Source organism: Botrytis byssoidea, assembly GCF_014898295.1.
Source record: "Botrytis byssoidea strain MUCL 94 chromosome Unknown BBYS_031, whole genome shotgun sequence".
NCBI lineage: Eukaryota > Fungi > Ascomycota > Leotiomycetes > Helotiales > Sclerotiniaceae > Botrytis > Botrytis byssoidea.
In genome coordinates, this window is record NW_024065872.1 from 32,985 (window position 1) to 53,386 (window position 20,402).

Consider the following 20,402-nt stretch of genomic DNA (forward strand, 5'->3'; position numbering starts at 1 on the left):
ATTATAAGATTATAAGAAATAAATAAATAATAATTTAATAATTATTTGAATATACTGGAATCCTTGAAAACAAAAAGACTAATTAGCTTATCAATCTAGATATTTGTAATAATTATATGAAAAATAATAATTTATTATTCTCTATTATTAATAGTATAAGCTTAATAATCAAAACTCTTAAATAAAGAATAAAACAGAGATAATCAAAGCGAAATGAGATTATTCTTATTAATCAATATTATTACTAATACCTTAACTATTAAATCAAGAAATCTAAAAAATTTGCTTTTTTTTATTTTATTCTTTAATGATTAATAATATTTAGAATTGAATATAGGGATTTTACATTCTATTATTAATATTTTTAGTATAATGATATTATTTCAGAATATTTCTATAGATATAATAAAAAGCCTAAATATTTTATATTTTATTAATACTTTTGTATTCAATTCGATAATTAGTTAAATAAATTCGGCTCAATTCTATAAAATATAAAGAATATAATTGACTATCTTCCTTTTTTTTTAAAAACTCTAATAGACTTTATAATCTTTCTAATGATTATTAATTACTTTAAGTAATTAAGCTTAGTTTCCTTAGAGATCCTCTGATTTTCTATTTTCATATTATCAATTAAAACTACACCCCCCTTTAGAGTTATTCCCCTTTTTTCTTTATTACTATATATAAACTATATTAAATAAAAACTAATAATATAGAACCTTATAATTAGCCTTTAACCTAAGCTATTTAGTATAAATGGGTTAAATAATATTAATATTATAAACAGGATACAAATAGCAGAAGCACATATAGCGCCCCTGGCCGCTTTTCCTCTGGCCTGCATTACAGCCATAGAAGAATGGAACGCGTGGCTATACTGGCACCCCCGCTAGCATAGTCCATCCTTAGTACCCCCTGAGAGGTCGTGGCGAGCCCCTGCAGCTTGCCCTCTGAATATAAATTAAAATAAATAAATAAATAAATAAATAAATAAATAAATAAATAAATAAATAAATAAATAAATAAATAAATAAATATAATATTTTCATATAATAATACTATTATATAATAAATAGTTAATATATAATTATAGTTATATTAAATTATAATAATTATTAATATTTTATAATAAAAAAAAGCTTAAATAGTAGGTAAATTAAATAGATAGAAATCCTAGTTATATATAATTTCGAAATAATATATAGATTAGAAAAATTAAATTCTATTAACAAATTATTATACTATTCTAATTATATAATAAAAACAAAGAATATCAATAATATATTCCTAATCTTATAGAATAAATTAAAGAATAGATTAATAATCACAGAATTATTTTATAATATATTCATTAAGAAAACAGAGTCTTTATATAATATTATAGACTTTTTATAATGAAAAGAGTATAACTTATTATTCTATAAACAATCAGCTTTATTAATTGAAATTGGTTACAAATAATCAATATCTTATTAAATAGCTTGTATTTCAATAAAAAACAAAACTATATATAAATCAATATTAAAAATAATAAAAAATGCTTTATTATATTTTCAATAAAATAATAAATTTATAAAAAATAAAGAATATTTAAATTAAAAATTGCATTCTACTAAAGTTATCTTATTATAATAAATAGATATCAATAGGCTTTTTAGATATAATAGGAATACCTATATATTATCAGATTCTATTTTGAAAATAGAAATTCTAAAAGTTTATTATAATAATTCTATAAATGGATATTAGGGTATTACAAAAACCCTAGAGATTTTAAAATTAAAGTATTTCTAATCTTTAATAAAAAAGGATGTGAAAAATTATATCAAAATCTATATAATATATTAATAAATTATTATTAAAAGATATAAGCTTTATAACAAATTACAAATCTTTTCTATATCTTATAAATTTTGGAAAAAAATAATTATAGATTTTATTATAAATTTATTATTATTAAAACTAAATAAATATAATTATAATATAATTTTAATTATTATTAATAGATTTATAAAGCTTATCTAATATATTTCCATAAATAAAATAATTATATTATTTAAATTTATATAAAGATTAATATAAAGTATATTCAAAGATTTCGAGGTATTAGAGAATATTATTTTTAATAGAGAAATATAATTCATAAATAAATTTTAGAAAAACTTTCTATTTTATTTATATATCTATTAAAAACTTTTAATAATATTTCATCTATAGACTAATAGGTAAACAGAATAATAAAACCAAAATCTGATTTATTATATCATTTATTATATAAATTATTAATAAAACAATTAAATATTATTATTCTCTTTTATTGAATTTACATATAATACTATATGATATAATATAATAAGCACCATTCTCTTTTAAACAATATATAGATATTAATCTATCTTTTATTATATCAATAAGAATATTAATATTATAGGAAAGGTGTTAATAATATATAAGCAAATCTCTACTCTTAATAAAAAATGAGAAAAGCTAAAAGAATTTTAATAATTTGTTATTAAACAGAAACATTAAAAACAAGAGATATGATTCTATAATAATATAATATTAGGGAAAAAATAATATTCAATATATGAAATATTAAATAATTTTATTTAAAAAAGAAATTTTCAGATTAATTTATAGGTTCTTTTATAATAATAAATATAAAAAATAATAATTAAATATATAAATTCAAGTTATAATTTATTTATAGAATTTATAATATCTTTTATATTTCTTTATTAAAATTATAATATAAATAATTGGGTATTGCAAATCTATTATTATTAAAAGGAATAAATAAAGATTTAAAGTATAAAAAAAAAAAAATTATAATATATAAAAAAAAAAGGAAGAAATATTCAATATTTGATTTAATAAAAGAATTATTAATTAATAAAAAGTATATAAAAGATTTATTGTAATTTTGAAAATATAAAGTGAATATTAAAAGAATATAATAAAAAAGAAGGATTATTAATATAAAAATTGAAAAAAAAAAGGAAAAATTATAAAATAATAGGATTATATTATATATTCACTTAGGATTTATTATTATTATATAATTATTTAAGTTTTTTCTTTCTTTATTATTTTTTGTTTTAATAAAAATAAGATTATAAATCTTGTTTTACTAGTATATTATATATAATTATTAAATAAATCATTTTTTCTTAATATTTCTTAATAATTTTCAATTTCAATTTATAAATCTTGAGATTAATATTAATCAGATTTTTATTAAAATTAAATTAATAAAATTGATATTAAATTTTCTATAAAACTTTATTTTATATAAAAACTTATCTATAATTGATATAATTATAATATTATATAGTATTAATTATAATAATTTAATAATAAAATTCTATAATAAAATTTGATTTTTAATATTATATTCCCAAAATGTTTTTTAGGGAAAAAAGATTTCTAAAATAAATATTATTTATATTATTATTTTTTTATTTTTTTATATTTATTAATATATTAATCTTATTTTTATTAATTAATTCTTTTTTTTTCGAAAATATTATTAAGTAATTGATTTTTTGGTAATTTATTTATAATATTTTATTATTATTTAAAAAATTGATTAATATTCTTTTTATTTTATTATTAAGGTTTTTTTAGGGAATCTATTTAACTATTAGATTCTTTTATATAAGCTTTTTAATTTAATCCTAATATTTTCGAAATAAATATAAAATTCCTTTTCGATTTAATAATCTAATAATTTATTATAAGACAATTTTTATAAATAAATAATGGGATCTTCTTTTCTATAAACTTCTAAGATATTTTATAAATAGAAAAAAGGGGAATATGAGAAAAAAAGTGAAGAAGAATAAATAACAAATCAATAACAATATTATAATATATTGAGTATAATATATTATATATATCAACTAAAACTTTAGAAATAATAATATACAATAAAATGCTAAAGGTTTTATAGAAAATCTATATATTCTTATTATTATTATGATAATCCAACTCATTATTTATTAAATACAAAAGAAAAAGAGATTCTTTAAAAAATCAAATCCTAAGATATTTAGACTTAATGTAATTTTTATAAATAAAATATATTTAGTATTTTGGTAATGGATTAGTAATAAAATTGATTCTTAAAGCCAGTTATTATATATAGTACACTAGATTGAAAACCTATGAGTAAAGTAATTAAGATATAGGTACTATATAGAATATTAATTTAAAAACTGAGTTTGATAATAATAATATATCTATAAGAATTACATAATTATAAATAATAGAAACTATAAATTCCCCCTTGTAATTAAAATTAGCAATAAAAATAAACTTTATAATAAAATTTAATATAATAATATTTAATGAAAGTAAAGTCTTCTATATATATAATAAATTAGTTTATTCAAAATTGAAATATAGGTAATAATAAATTAATTATAAATCAATAAAAATTTATAAAATATTCTATTAAGTTATTAATATAATCTAATTAATTTATAACCAAAAGATCTAATTCCTTTGATAATTAAGACTTATAAATATCCCTATACTTAACTTCTTTTATAAAAAGATCTTATATTTTTTTATATAATATTCCCTCTATCAAATTATAGTTATATTACTATAGTCTTTCTAATATTATAATATAGAATCATATTATAATAAATATATATTTGATATATAAAATTAATATTAGGGAATATATTAAAAAGATATTAGAATATAGATTTTCTTTTGGCCAATAATAAGCTGTAAAGTATATGTAAATCATAATCAAATTCACAAAAATTATTAAAATTAATACAGTAATATACTTAGAGTATTAAAAACAAATGGAATAATTAGTTTAATTGGGTCAATAATAGAATGCGAAGTAATAGAAATAATATTATTAGGTTAAGAGGCAATTATTATAAAAAGAATAGAAAAAAGTTTAATAATAATAAAATAAAAAAAAGAGATTATATTATTCAAAAATATTCTATTTATATAAAAAAAAGTATTATTTTATAAAAAATATAATAATTTATTAATAAGATAATGAAATATATAAAGATCATTTTATTTATATTTTCCATTATTTATAGTATATAAAGATATAGGAATTTCCTTTTAGAAATACAATATAATATAAATATATTACAATATAATTATATATCATTAGGATAATCTAATTAAAAAATAAAATACTTTTTGAAATATGAAGTATAAAAAGAGGGAGTTTTATTATAATTATGAATTATAAAGCTTTATTAGGTATATGATAATAAGCCCTCAGACCTATCATATATTAAAAAGAGTCTGTACATATATATAAATTATATAGTTTTTATAAGTTTAGAAGAATTAATGAAAAGTCTTTATACTACATTTCATCTAGTTAATTCACAACTAAAAAAACGATTCTTACAACACGATACATCTGCGAGCTTAGATTGCATTAAGCCGTATCTTCTAATTATATAAACTTTAGTATTAGATATAACTATAATTATCGCCAATAGTGTAAATATTATAATAACTATTTTTATAAAAATATTAATTATAATTAATTCTTAGTTTATTTATAATCAATTATTATCCTCATTTTTATTATTTGATTATAATAATATAAGTATTTATAGTGTAGAAGCTATAAGAGCTATTGTATTAAGTTTATTGGTAATGAGAGAATCCTCTATTATAAATCAATTTAATACTTTTGATAAGTAAGTATAACTCAAATATAAGGTTTATAAAATATTTGAAATAATATTTTATTAATTCAAAACTAATAGTATATTAGAGAAAGTAGCTTTTAATAAAAAAATATATAATATAATAATAAATAATATTAAAACTAAATTATTATAAATTATAATATAATTTATAATTAAAAATAAGAATAATAATAATTTAAACCATATTTATACGGATATTATAAAAACCCCAAAAAACTCGAGTACATTTATAAATACGACTATGTGTATATAAGGGTAGGTTAATTAAAGATTAGTTAAATCCTGGAAAATTAGAATGGATATTTATTTATTAATAGTAGGAATTGCTGCACTGATAATAAACTGTTTAAATACCTATATATTAAAAAAAGCAATTGATAAGACTATCCCTAATCTAAAAGATATTGATATTGCGACTATTATCCCTACAACTACTAAATAAATAATATACACTACTAATAATACTATATATAATAAACTTCTTAAAGCCGAGAATATGGAAAAAATCAAGAAGATCCTGAATTATAATAATTTAAAACAATCTATAACCTAATATCACTATATATTAAAAAGAATCCCAATCTTTTTCTATAATTTAAATAGAAATAGAATATTAATTATTAAGGAGATAATAATTAAAAAAATATTAATATAAATAGACACTCCCTTAATTAATTATTAAATTATTATTTGAATAATTGATTTCTATAAATAAATCTAAATTATTAGTCTATTAAGAAAAGTCTTTCTCTTTAGATTTTTTAATAGTTTCAAATAAACTTAATATATTAAGCCAAAATAGTATATTATTTATCATAATTCAGAATGCCAGGGTTTTTGTAACCTAATAATATATAAAAGCACCCTAAGATACAATAATTACGGCATTTTATAAACGAATTATAATAACCTATTTAAGCCTAAATATAAGGCTAAGACTAAATATATAAATTATATAGAATCATTTTTAACTAAGTATAATAACTATTCTACAATATTGTATTAAATCAATAGAAAAATTATATACCTTATAAAATCCAAAGTCTATAAAATCAAAAAATATAGCCGAAAAACTTATTTAGTTACTGAAGTACTAATAAATAAAACAATTATTTCAGCTATAATAGCTCCCTAAAATATAATAGTAAAAATACCCTCCTCTATCCATAGAGAATATATTACTATATATAAAAATCTAAATAGCTTTTAATATATCCCTCAAAATATTTCCTTGGCTAATAGCTTATTTAAGAACTTTTATTATTTTAAAAGGAAATATTCAAATGAGAATAGCCTAAATAAAAAAATATTCTTCAATACTATACTATTATAGTATATTAGTATAAATATTAATATCAATCTGAATAAATAGTTACTCCTTTTAATACTATAGTATTAATTATTAAATAATTGTAGCTCAATCTATATAAATTAACTGAACAAATATTTAGAAAAAAATAAAAGTATATATTATAATATTATAAATAATGTATAAATAAGATTTAAAGGTTTTATATATATAGAAATTCTTTATATACTCTAAATCTCGGATTTAGAATTATTCAAAATATAACCTCTTTGCACTAATAAATAATTAAAATAACCTAAATAATCTCAAAAGAGAAAAAAAGAGATTAAAAATAATAATATATATATATAAAAGCAAGTGGTTATATACTTAATAAAAATATATTTAATTATATCGAAATCTTTTTTAAATAAAAATAAATAATATATAAATTATTAATATATATTAGCAATTAGGTATTAGAAAGATAATAGATTTAATAATTTCTATAATATTCCCTAATTATATAATAATAGATAGTAATTTTAATACTAAGTATAACCTATTCGAATTTGATATAGCTTTAGTTAGCCAAGGAGCTCTCCTTACAGAATAATCCCTTTCGAATAAAATAGATTTTATTAAAACCCTAGGGATTTCTATTCACAAAATAGATTATATAATTAATTTGATTTTCTCTAATATTTCTTTTATTAGTATTATTATTAATAATAATCTAAGAAATAATTTCAATCATAAAATATAAATAATTATAATCCTAAATCTCATTTTATTTATTATTAAATTCTTTAATTATATAATTAGTGAAAAAGACTTTTCAATTTTTTAGGGGATTATAAAAAATAGGATTCCTTATTTTCCAAATCTAATAAATATACTTACCAAATAAATCAATAAATTAATAGGAATACTAAATTCTTTATTTAAATTAATAATTCGCTTAATAAAAAAGAAAAAAAACACCTCTGATCGCTTTGTTTCTTGATAAACAAGCAAATATAGAATGGTATATTAAAACTATAAAACAGCTAAAATTAAGGGCATTAATTAAACGGAACATTGGCGACAAGAACTGATAATTATAATCAGAAAAGCTAAATATTAGTATTAATATAGGATTATTAATAAAGTAAACTATAATAAAAATCTATATAAAATAATTGGTTAATATAAGCTCACTATTAACCTTAAAACGCCACCCCTAATTATTAATAATATAATAATTAAAGATATTATTAAAAAGGTCTAGATTCTATAAAAAAAAGTTCTTAAACACTTTAATAATAATAATAATCTTATAACAAATCTATTCCAATTAGGCTATATATTTAACAAACTTTTATAATATATGGAAATAATTTTCAAAGAAATGGAAAAAAGTGTTATAGGAGTTTCAAGTATCTTACTAAGGCCTAACCAAATTATTATCCGCCTTCTAAAAGCTTATTAAGATTTTATTAAACTAATAATTACTGGGATCTTTAATTAATATCTATAATTAAGCTATTTCCCAAATAAATAAAAACATATAGAGATAATAATAATCCCTAAGATTAAAAAAAAAAAAGACAAATTATTAATATAATCCTAGTAACCAATAACTCTATTCTTATATATCTCAAAGGACTTAGAACACATAATCGCTTAATATATTTTATAAATTGCAATAATAGTAGGCATAATCAGCCCCTAATATAAAAAAGTATTCCCTAAGCAAGTAGTAATGGACCTAATTACTTCATTTGTATATAATATTGAAAAAATCTTTGCCTATAAGTAAGAAGTCACAATGGTTATACTGAATATATAAAGTATATTTAATACACTTCTGCCAAATAGACTATTGAAATGTATATATTAATAAAAGTAGTCCCATTCTCTTCTATAACTAATTTAAGTCTTTTTGAATAATTATTTAATAAAAGTTTAATTAAAAAATATAACTATAGAATATAGCTATATTAAGTATAGCATTTCATAAAGCTCTCCGCTCTCATTTATACTATATATTCTATATCTTATTAAGCTTTTAAATCAAAATATTAAATTATATTTTGAATATATTAATAATATCTATATCTATTATATAATCAAGAATATTTATAAAAATATTAGTTTTCTCAAATATAATTTTCATCAGATTTTCTAATAAGATAAACAAAATTATATAATATTTATATTAAAAAAGCTAAAGATAATATATTTTTTCTAAAGAAAAGAAATATATATTTTATATTTAAAAATAAATAATAAGATAATAATTTGTTTTATTAGTAAAACGGATAGTGAAATTATTTAATTAGCTTTATGTTAATTAGAAGTTTGATTTAATTAAAAGCTTTTTTTTAAAAGATATATAGTAAAACGAAAAATAAAAGTCTATAAGATTACAAAGTATATTAAAGGATTTGTATAGATATGTTATAACCTATTAATTATAATGTTATATAAAGTGGTGATTATTTATATCCTATCTTTTATTCTATATAAATTCAAGATATAATATATAAATCAAATAAAGTTAAATCAGGTTAAAAGAGTTATCCATAATATAATAATAAATATAAAATTAAACAATTATATTACTAAGATTAATTAAACAATTATTCTAGTAGTAAAAAAAGTTTTATTTATTTGATATATAACTTCGATTATTATAATCCTAAAAGATTTCGGATTATTATTTAGTAAGCTAGCATTCGAATAAATACAAATAAGATTTATATTCCAATTTTACAAAATAAACGAAAATTATTTATTAATAATTTATTTAGTATAAACCTTTTAATACAAAATGAATAATATCAATCTCTATAGATTAATTGGATTAATCCCAAAAGTATTAAAATCAATACTTTTTTTATTATATTTTTTCACAAAAAGCTATATTAATCCTATAAAAAATATAAAGAAAAAAGTAGTTGTATTTAAATTTATATAATAATAAAATTATCTATCTAATAATTATATTATAATCTTTTTAAATAATATTAAATAATATTATCAAAAACAAAAGATAATTGGCTATAGTTATACAATCTATTAAGAATAATTTCTAATAATATTTGATTATAAGGCAATTAATTTATTCTTATATATCTTTAATACTAAGATAATAAATACTCTAAAAGATTTGGAGTATATTATTTGATTAGAATCGGCTAAACAAATTATTATATATATTAATAGCATCTTAATTATTTAGAGTATTAGAGACAATATTTTTGATTTATTCTAATAAGTGTTTCTATACTATTATAAGATTATAAAAAACAAATAAATAACAATCCGATAGTTGCCTAAATATATTAAAATCCTTAAAAACAAGAAGACTGATTAACTTGTCGATCTAAGTATTTATAGTAATTGTATTAAAAATAATAATTTATTACTTTTTATTATTAATAGAATAAGCTCAATAACTAGAATTCTTAGATAAAGGATAGAATAAAGATAATAGAAATAAAATGAGATTATTCTTGTTAATTAATATTATTGCTAGCACTTTAATTATCAAGTTAAAGAATTAAAGGAACTTGCCCTTCCCCACTCTATTCTTTAATAATTAGTGATATTTAGAATTGAATATAAAAACTTTGCATCCTATTACCGATACTTTCAGTACAATAATACTATCCCAAAATACTTTTATAAATATAATAAAAAGTTTAAATATCTAATATTTTATTAATATTTTTATATCCAATTTGAAAACTAATTAAATAAATCTAGTTTAATTCTATAAAATATAAAGAATATAATCAATTATTTCTTTTTTTTTTTTGAAAATTCTAATAAACTTTATAAACTTTCTAGTAATTATTAATTATTTTGAGTAATTATATTTAATTTCTTCAAAGATTCTTTAATCTCTCACTTTCATATTATTAATTAAAGCTATATTCCCCTTTAGAATTATTTTTCTCTTTTTATTGCTATATATAAATTATATTATATAAAAACTAATAATATAGGGCTTTATAATTAGCCACAAATCTAAACTATTTAGTATAAAATGGATTGAATAATATTAATATTATAAGTGGGAGACAAGCAATAAGAATATATATAATATCCCTAGTCGCCTTTCCCCTAATCTATATTACAATCATAGAAGAATGGAATACATGACTATGCTGGCACCTCTGTTAGTATAGTCCATTCCTAGTACCCCCTGGGAGGTCGTGACGAGCCCCTGCGGCTTGCCCTCTGGATGTAAATTAAAATAAATAAATAAATAAATAAATAAATCTAGTTAATTCATTACTAGTATCTACTCTAATAATTATTAAGAATAATATATTTATATAGATTGAAAATAAGCAATTTAAATAAATTAGTTTTATAATTAAAAATTGAGAGGAATTAATTTCTGATTATTTATTAAAATTTAGTAGTATTATTTTTATATTTGAAGAAAATAATATTTATTTTGATTAATAGAAATAATGTAAAAATCTATAATTTGTTTTTATAGAATCTATAAATATTTATGGAATATGTAACAAAGTCTGAAAGAATATTCTTATATATAATTAATATATTATATAATAAATCTTTAAAATATATATTATAATTATATATTAATCTGAAATATTTTTTGATTTATTTATAATAGTATAAATAATACAATTCGATAAGAATAGTATTATAGTATTAAATAAATATATTAAATAGCAAAAAGAAAGTTTTATTAAAAGATTTAACTATATACTATTAAACTTAAATTCATTTAAGATTATTCATTCCAAATAGATTATGTAATTATTATAATAAATAAATATAATGATATTAATATTATTTATTAATTATTTGTTAAATATAAAAAAGTTATATATTATATTTTAGCTTCAAGTTATATAAATTAATCTAAGAATTTGATATTGAGATAATAATTACTTCTATAATTAATATTATTCTCAGTAAAAAGATTTTATTAATCTTATATACTAATTCAAAGTTATTATATAATTTACTCATCAAACTAAATACGATTAATAAGAAAAGAGTAATAATTTATATTATAAGATTATTAAAGTTATATGAATTAATGATTCAATTAATCTAATTAATACAATAATAATAAAAAAGCTATATCAAATTCTCACTAATCTAATTAATATAAATAAAATTAATAATAAAATAATAAAATAAATAAAAAAATTAAAAAAGGGAATAAGTTTATTAATAAAAGATTAGGAATTTTAATTAATAAATAAAGGATTTTTATAACTTTATGAATTTCTTTTTTAGCTATATATATTAAAGATTATAAAAAAGAATTCCAAATATATAAATAAGAGTATTTATTTTAAAGGAATAATTTCAAAAAATGACTTTAATATAATAACTATTATATCAAAGGGATTAAGCGAATATGAAAGAGATTAATTCTTTCAATAATATCTATATAAGGTCTATTACTTTCCTATATAGCTAGCTTTTTAAATAGAATACAATTAGATATACAGGACCTATGAACACGTGGGTACTACGTCTTCCGTATCCTACTCGAACCAACAGATAGAGATTTAATAGCCCAATTCACAGGAAAATCGGTTTCGATATACTAATTGAAAAGATGAATCTGTTCTTGAACTATTAGAAATGAGGGTATAATTTCATTTTCCTCTTACTTCTATTATTTCGTTCAGTACTAGTTACAACTATTCCGGAGTATATTATACTCATTATAAAGCCTATTTCATTGAAATTATAGAAATCGCTATTCAAAATATTATATTTCGCTTATATATTCATAATTAATTAAAATCATTTTTTAATAAACTTAGAATCTTTATAAAAAGCTTTTTAAAAATTATAGATATAATTAAAACATATTTTTAATTCAATTTAATACTTTACAAATTGATATATTTAAAATTTCCTAATATACTTTGTATTCCTCAATTGGAAAATATAATTTATTATATTTTCTATATTTCTTAATTTAAATCAAAATCTCTCAAATTTATATTAAGAATATATTGAACAATTACTTTCTCTTCTAATTCTATAATGTTATAACAATTTATCCAAATTTCTATATAAAATTGTTAGAAATAGAAAGTAAGTTATACATAAAGAGTAATATATTGAAGATATTGATTAGGTCTGTCTATCCGGAAAGCCTGGACGGAGGAGTTTTATAGAATGTATACGTATCATATCAAGTGTCATATCATATGTTTTTCAACAAAAATAATGAACCATTTATTCTGTGTTGAAGAATTATATAAAGGATATTATAAAGTTTAAAAGCTTTTCAAATACTTGGTTTTTTATTTGTATAAATAATTTTAATAACAAAAAAGATTCAGGCTTTTTGATTAATTGATTCTATAATCATTGATTGATAAATTGCATATAGAAGTTGAAGATATAAATTAAGGGAAAAATAACCCACTCGATGATATGACCCACTCGATGATAAACTACGTTATAGTATTGAATATCTTACTTTATTAGTAAAAATCTCTTAGAAATCTATTTTATATTTTTGAAAATACTCCTTAATAACTAGTTTTGCTTTTCTTCTAACTAATCTATTAAACCAATTTAGGTTTTTTCTTAGAATATATCTATTATTTAATAACTTTTAGCCTATAGATAAAGCTTTATTTATAATTTCAAAAATATTATTATCCTTGAGATTTTATAATTTAAATTTAATTATATTTATTTATACTTAAGCATTTTTTTATATAACATTCTTGAGCTTTATTATCTTTATTAATATTAATTTAAAATTATTAATTAAAAAACCCTTAGAATATATAGAAATAGTAATTAATACTTTAATTTATTAAATAATTTGATTATTGAAGATTTTCTTTAATTATTTATTATAATTTTAATTCGGAATTTTTCAAATTAAAAAAACTACTATAGCAATTCTCATTCTTAAAATCTTTGTAATTATTTATACTTTTTATTTTATAAATATAGATATATATATATATCTATTAATTCTCTAATCTATACTAACCCTCTAACCTATAATTATTACTATCATAGCATTTGCGAAGATATCTACTATATCAAAGAATTGATTTAAATCTATTACTCTAAAATCTAGAAATCTAACTACTCTCTAATATATATATTTTGATGTATATTCTATACTTGTAGTCACACCCTTTTTTTTATAGTAATAATATACTTATCATATAAAAATGATTTTCTCTTCCTCTCTATCCTAAAATGTTTTAATATAGACTTCTTCTAAAATTCTTTAAAAAAATATCTATATTTATTAAAATTAGTATCAACTATTTTAATGATATTTTTAATATAAAGATTCAGAAGATAATAAATATTATTCTCATTTAATTTAATTATAATATACTTTCCTTTAAATATTCTAAATTCGAATTTTTTAAATATTACATCAGATTATTAAGGATTTTTAATCTAAGTGTTAGTTCGAGAAGAATACAGAAAATGTAGCACTCATATATTATAGATCCTATATATCTAATTATATTTTATTTAAAGAACTAGCTAAATAAGAAAATAATAGACTTTATATAAATATTATTGAAAAAACTAGTTTTTTTGGTATTTATTTAATTCTTTTGATATAATAGTTATTATATTAAAGTTATTTCTTTGAAGTAAATACTTTTTGTTTATATAAAAAATCTTGAAAAATTAGAATTTATTTTAAAATATATTATTTAATAATTATATTTGTATTAATTTGTTATTTAATTAATAATATTCTATTTAAATAATTTATTTAAGTTTTTATATTATAAAAAATTATAAAAGTTAAATATCTCATTTTTGAATTACTTCTATTTTGAATTATTTCTTTATATTGAAAATCATTTTTTTAATTTATTAATATTTCTATTAATATTAAATATATTTTAATAAAAATCTATATATATATAATTCAAATTATTACAATTTTATTCTAAAGATTTCAAATTTTTAGGATTCTTATAAATTGATTTTTAAGATTTCAAAATATCGATTTTCAATTTATATAAATATTATATATAAATTTAAAATTTTATAAAATTTATAATAACTTTTAAGGAAAAATCATTAAAAATAAATTATAAAGTTTTATAATATATTTATACTATATTGATTTCAAAAAATTGTGAAAAAATAGAAACCTTTTTATAAATAAATATTTAAATAAATATTTTCAAAATTATAAGGATTATTTATATTATTTTAAGTTTATTATATATTATATTTCTATATTTATTTATCTTTTTAAAAGAAATTAAATTTTTATATATATTTAAATTTGAAATTTTCAAAAATATATATAATAACTTTTAATTATTATTATTAAAAAGTTATAAATAATTATATAAAAATTTTAAATTTATATATAATTTTTATATAAATTCGAAAATCGATATTTTAAAGTTTTAGATTTTAATTCAGAAAAATCCCAAAATTTTAAAAATTCTAATATAGATTCAAAATAGTTTGAATTATATAAATAGAAATTTTTACTAAATTATATTCAATATTAATAAAAATATTAATAAATCAAAAAAGTGATTTTTGGTATAAAAGAATAACCCAAAACAGAGGTGGCCCAAAAGTAAGGTGGTCGACTTATTGAGACTGCCTGCAAATTCTCGGACCAGTGCCCTTGGTAAGGGTTGTGGCTCCGGTGACACTCGAGAGAGTTATCGCAGTCGTATCTGTAGCTTCCTTAACCTTGTAGATAAGCTCTCTATTGAATGTGAAGTTCGGCTTGATGGCACGGATTCCTCTTTGTACTGCCTCAAAAAGTTCATCATTTTTTGCCCCGATGGTTATACTGTCAGCGCCAATAGCAGCCTGCATTGCAGTTTTGGCATCTGTTTCCTCGTTACCGCACAGAATAAGGACGGCGCGGCGGAGTGTTGTACCCATGTAGAAGAAGAGAGCAGTGCAGCCGCTCAGATCGGCGACAGTTGCTTTCCCGCCATTACTCTTAATTTGCATTGCGTCGACATACTCGTTCTCCAGGACTTGGTTTGCATTAGTGCCGGCGTACAGTATTCTAGGCTCGAGTCCGTTACGTTTCGTGGCGCCGCACTTCTTCTTGGGCTTGGCGCGAGCATCTACGTGTTTCAAGTCCCGAGACTCAATAGCGAAGTCGTTGACGGCGCGGACGTCAGTAGCGGCGATGCTCAGCGTCCCAGTTTGGGTTGGGAATGCAGCAATCCCATTGAAGAGGAGGGAGATTGCAATGAAGAATTTCTCGAAAGATACCATAGTGAATGTTTTTCCAACTTTTATATGTTAAAAATAATGAGCGAATAAAAGCGCAAAAGAATGTGATACTCAGTGAAGATGAGCTGACGAAAGAAAACTGACACTCGTGAGAAGAAATTTTGATTTTTTGTTGATGGAGATGGACAGGATGATGAAGACTGGAAAGAAAGCAGACTGCACGACTTATATACTCACAAATTGATAGTATCCCAGTTTCTATTCTCATATAGTGATGGTTATGTTGGTGAGCATCATGTCTGGATTGTACACGCCCTAAGATTCATCTTTCTAATCTTTCTAATTTTACACTCTGCATCTGTAAGTCGTGCCATAGTTTACAAGATCTACCATTCGCAAATGAAACGTTGGAGCTTGCTCATTGTCAGGATGGCGGCGCCGACGGCACAGTTCTCGTCGACTCGTACGAATGGCCAGCTTCCGCCCCACCAATCCTACAGCTGAGATTTGATGATTGTACTAATGTTATCTTCAACACCCGGCTATACATATGCCGTGAATGACACTATTTCAATCCCGTGGGGTCTTCTGCTTAATTACATGTGGCACGGCATAGGGGCTAGGTGCTCAATCTGATACGTTCCTGTAAAGTGTACAAATACTTTTAAAAGTCACTGTTATGATGGATATTCAGAAGATAGAAGCAGCGACGGAATACAATTTATGACGCAGGCTATATCAAAACATTCCGTTAAGCACGATACCTCTGTACGAATCAGCAAGTCTAACCAAGAAAGCCTATACTGTACTAAGCTAACATCATTTTCTGAAGCAGTTTATTAAAACACAGTTTTGTAGATTTGATTGAACCAGAAATTCTTCGAGCGTAGCGAAGTCTCGAGGCGTTGGAGGCTCGACCTTATAAAAATAGAACATGAGAAAATGTGGTGTGGTATTATGGAATTCTTTTTTTTGTTACTATTGAAACAAGTTGGAGGCTTCTCATACGACCTTAATCCACTCGAAGAATCTTACAGGTAGACCGTAAAAATCGACGATGACAGATGTAGGCGCTGAAGTGCCTACATTTGCATCTTCCGTAAAATTGTAACATGGCGCAAGGGATAGGATATAGGATAGATATGTGATATTTCACAAGGAGGAGGAAGTTCTCAGGAGAATGCTGACTATCTTGAGACTATGTAAGGCGTGGACACTTGAGGCATCTATGCTACTGAGCCCGTGATGATTTGAATGTGAAGTTTGATTCCAAGTAGTTATTGAAATGATAAAGATCAAGATTTGGAGCAACTAAGCGTGTACCTCGAAAATGCATTTGTCGAGGCTACTAGTTGTTGAAGCCTCGTCAATCTCTATTACTAGGCTTACAGTTAGTTGATTGATAATGATTGGGTTATTAGTAATTGGGTTAATAATGAACCGTTCTGAGGTTTCAATCCTACATAGGAAGATGCGATGTAGAAAGGCACAATGCAAGAGGATACCATGTGGGAAGGTACGATACAATTGCATCAATCAGAGAGTTAGACTAAAAGGCTTGTGCCATTTTTAGCTGGTATAATATTCCTTGAGCAGATTGTGGAAACAAACTTCTGCAGTTTTGACATGAATTGGGATACGAAATTTGATTTCAGGTAATACAAATACTAAGAATGCTAATATTACAATCTGGAAATGAAAATAATTGGCTTAACAGCCAAACCGCTACAGGGTTTCAATCCTACATAGGGAGGCGCTGTACCAATCATGTACCGAAGTACGAATTGCTGAGTATCGATACAGTGATAGCGTGCCATCAGCACCGTGTTGCTTTGCGGTTGGCTAAGCGCTACTCTGCATGTGACCAAGCGCTGCCTGGGTAAAAGCCCCAGTCGAGTACCGATATATCATATGAGCTTTCCTTCATACACTCAAAGAGTTACTCGTTGGATTTAGAAAAATCGGTCTTTTTGGCCTACTGTGTCATTGTTTCAACAGAGGTTGCATTTAGAGAATTTAGGTAGTCTTAATTTCCTCAATTATCATTTTCATTCATAAGACACAGGACCAACAATTACAAGCGCGACCAGGATGGCTTTTCTTTCCTTTCCACTCGAAGTACTACAAAAAATCGCAGCCTTTCTCGTAACAGCGCATCGGCCTAGTCTCTACGCTTTTACCTTGACAAACAAGGCTTGCCATGCGGCTGCAATTTTTCTCGTCTTTCGGAAAATCGTTATCACGGTCGACGATCGTAAAGAACTTCGTCGCGATGTTGATAGACTGATTGAGACTCTCTCTCGTACAGATTCCTTTCGGCACATTCGACGCATAACTATCAAAGGAGCTTTAAGACCCAGCGCCAAGAGGACAGAAGGTTTTGGTCGACAAACGCCTTGGTGGCATGATATTGGCCTTGCCGAGGTACTACTGGATGAGGAAGTAGTCTATTATGACGACCTATATACGGTATATGATGGGGGCGTTATTGAAAAGTCTTCTGAGGAGGATATGGCGTGGGCGCCCGTTGTGAACTTGCTCCAAGCTAAAATCCACCTGGAAGATTTGGTCTATGACTGCCAGAGCCAATTTCCGCCAAGTCTTCTCAGAATACTTCACGAGCAGCATCCTCAATGCAGGCTTCATCACCTCACGTTCCGATTCCAGACTCTATTGTGGGGTATTCCCTATTCTTACGAGATGGAGCTTGCTACATCACCATCTTTGCATAGAGTAAAGGTTACTTGCGCTTTACGCGATAGTCATGGCGACGATGATTTCAACTTGGAGGCTATGATGGAGCTTACTTCTGGGCTTGCTCCCAATTTGAAGGAGGTCATTTTCTTAAATCTCCTTCCAGGAAGCTCTTTAAAATCAGTCCGTCCCCGAGGGTTGTGGCAAGGCCTTCCAGGCTTTACTGGTGGAAAGGTAGGAACCCTAACATCACTGTCACTCAAGGGATATTCACGTTTGAATTCCCCAAAAATGCTACAGAATTGGGCCAGATATACAGACTTTGCTTTTCTGGAGCACCTTACCCTCGGAGGTGGCTACAACACAGGTTGTTACGGCGCGAAGATGTCTGGGCTCAGTGGCGAGACAATGGAATGGGTTTCCCAGAACCATTTCTTTCCCCGAGTCAAAACACTCAATGTTTATCTTACCCGCGACGATGATTTTCACAAGAAACCGAACTACTGTGAGCACGCAGTTTCTTTTTTCCATGTCTTCGAAGCCCTTGAGGAGCTATCCATCAATGGGTCGATGGACTCACCAATCCTAGACACTGTTCTCTCCCATCATGGACAGACACTTAAAAAACTCAGCTTTCATCCCTTTGAGAACTATTTTGAAACCTCTGGTGGTCATAATCGACTGGATATGCCCTTAGAGTTCACCCAAGATCGTGTTTTACAAATTGAAGCTCAGTGTCCGATACTAGAAGAGCTCACTGTTCCAGTCAAACGCAACAAGTCCAGTGCATCCGAAGCCAGAATATACAGATGCTTCGGTAGGATGAAAAGCTTACGATCTCTCTTTCTTATCCTGGATTGTTCGAATCGGCGGGTTACTCGGAACAGTACATATAACCCCAAATTCGATGCAGAGGACCAAAAGCCTCTAGACAATGGGTCACACCCCTTTTTGAAGAGGGGTGAACTGAAGGAGACCTTTATTAATTGCGCAGTAGACGAGTTGCTGGCTCGTTCAATCTGGGGGACTATTAACCAGAACAAATCCGGTAGACGGCTGGAGCGGCTTAAGTTGTGGGCTACAGGAGCGGGCGAATACGGCGTCAACAGAAGTCTGGGATGCACCTTTAGTGCAATGGTTCAGAGTCTGGCTCGATCATGGCTATTTGAGCGCGTTCCACGAAACGATGAAGAAGAAAGCTTCACTGTTCGAGAACTGGGGCATGGAAAGAAGGCCAACGATCAACAGAATCAAAGCTATTTGGCCTACCGCCATGATCCTGAGATTTGGGAGGTACTCCGTTCTATTTGGCCGGCTAAAGAAGGTAGCAGGGATTGGCAAGATGACTGGCTGAGCTTTCCTCTGCAGGTAGAGGATTTTTCTTACTAATAATAAAGCATGAAGATCGGATTATAAGCTTGACCTAACATTTTATCATTATAATCACGTCTTAATTCATTTTTTGCTTTGTAATAGAAGGATCAGAAGACCTA

General features: G+C 23.3%; 2 protein-coding genes across 2 annotated transcripts; one reads left to right on the plus strand and one right to left on the minus strand.

Moving 5' to 3' along the window:
- Positions 1-15,609: 15,609 nt before the first annotated feature.
- On the minus strand, positions 15,610-16,257 carry EAE97_010814 (uncharacterized protein; the record flags this gene model as incomplete). The annotated part of the gene is made up of 1 exon (XM_038881329.1): positions 15,610-16,257. The coding sequence occupies one exon, from the start codon at positions 16,255-16,257 to the stop codon at positions 15,610-15,612; it is 648 nt and encodes a 215-aa protein (XP_038727719.1).
- A 2,049-nt stretch (positions 16,258-18,306) lies between these two features.
- EAE97_010815 (uncharacterized protein) lies at positions 18,307-20,298 on the plus strand (the record flags this gene model as incomplete). Its single annotated transcript, XM_038881330.1, has 1 exon — positions 18,307-20,298. The coding sequence occupies one exon, from the start codon at positions 18,307-18,309 to the stop codon at positions 20,296-20,298; it is 1,992 nt and encodes a 663-aa protein (XP_038727720.1).
- Positions 20,299-20,402: the final 104 nt, after the last annotated feature.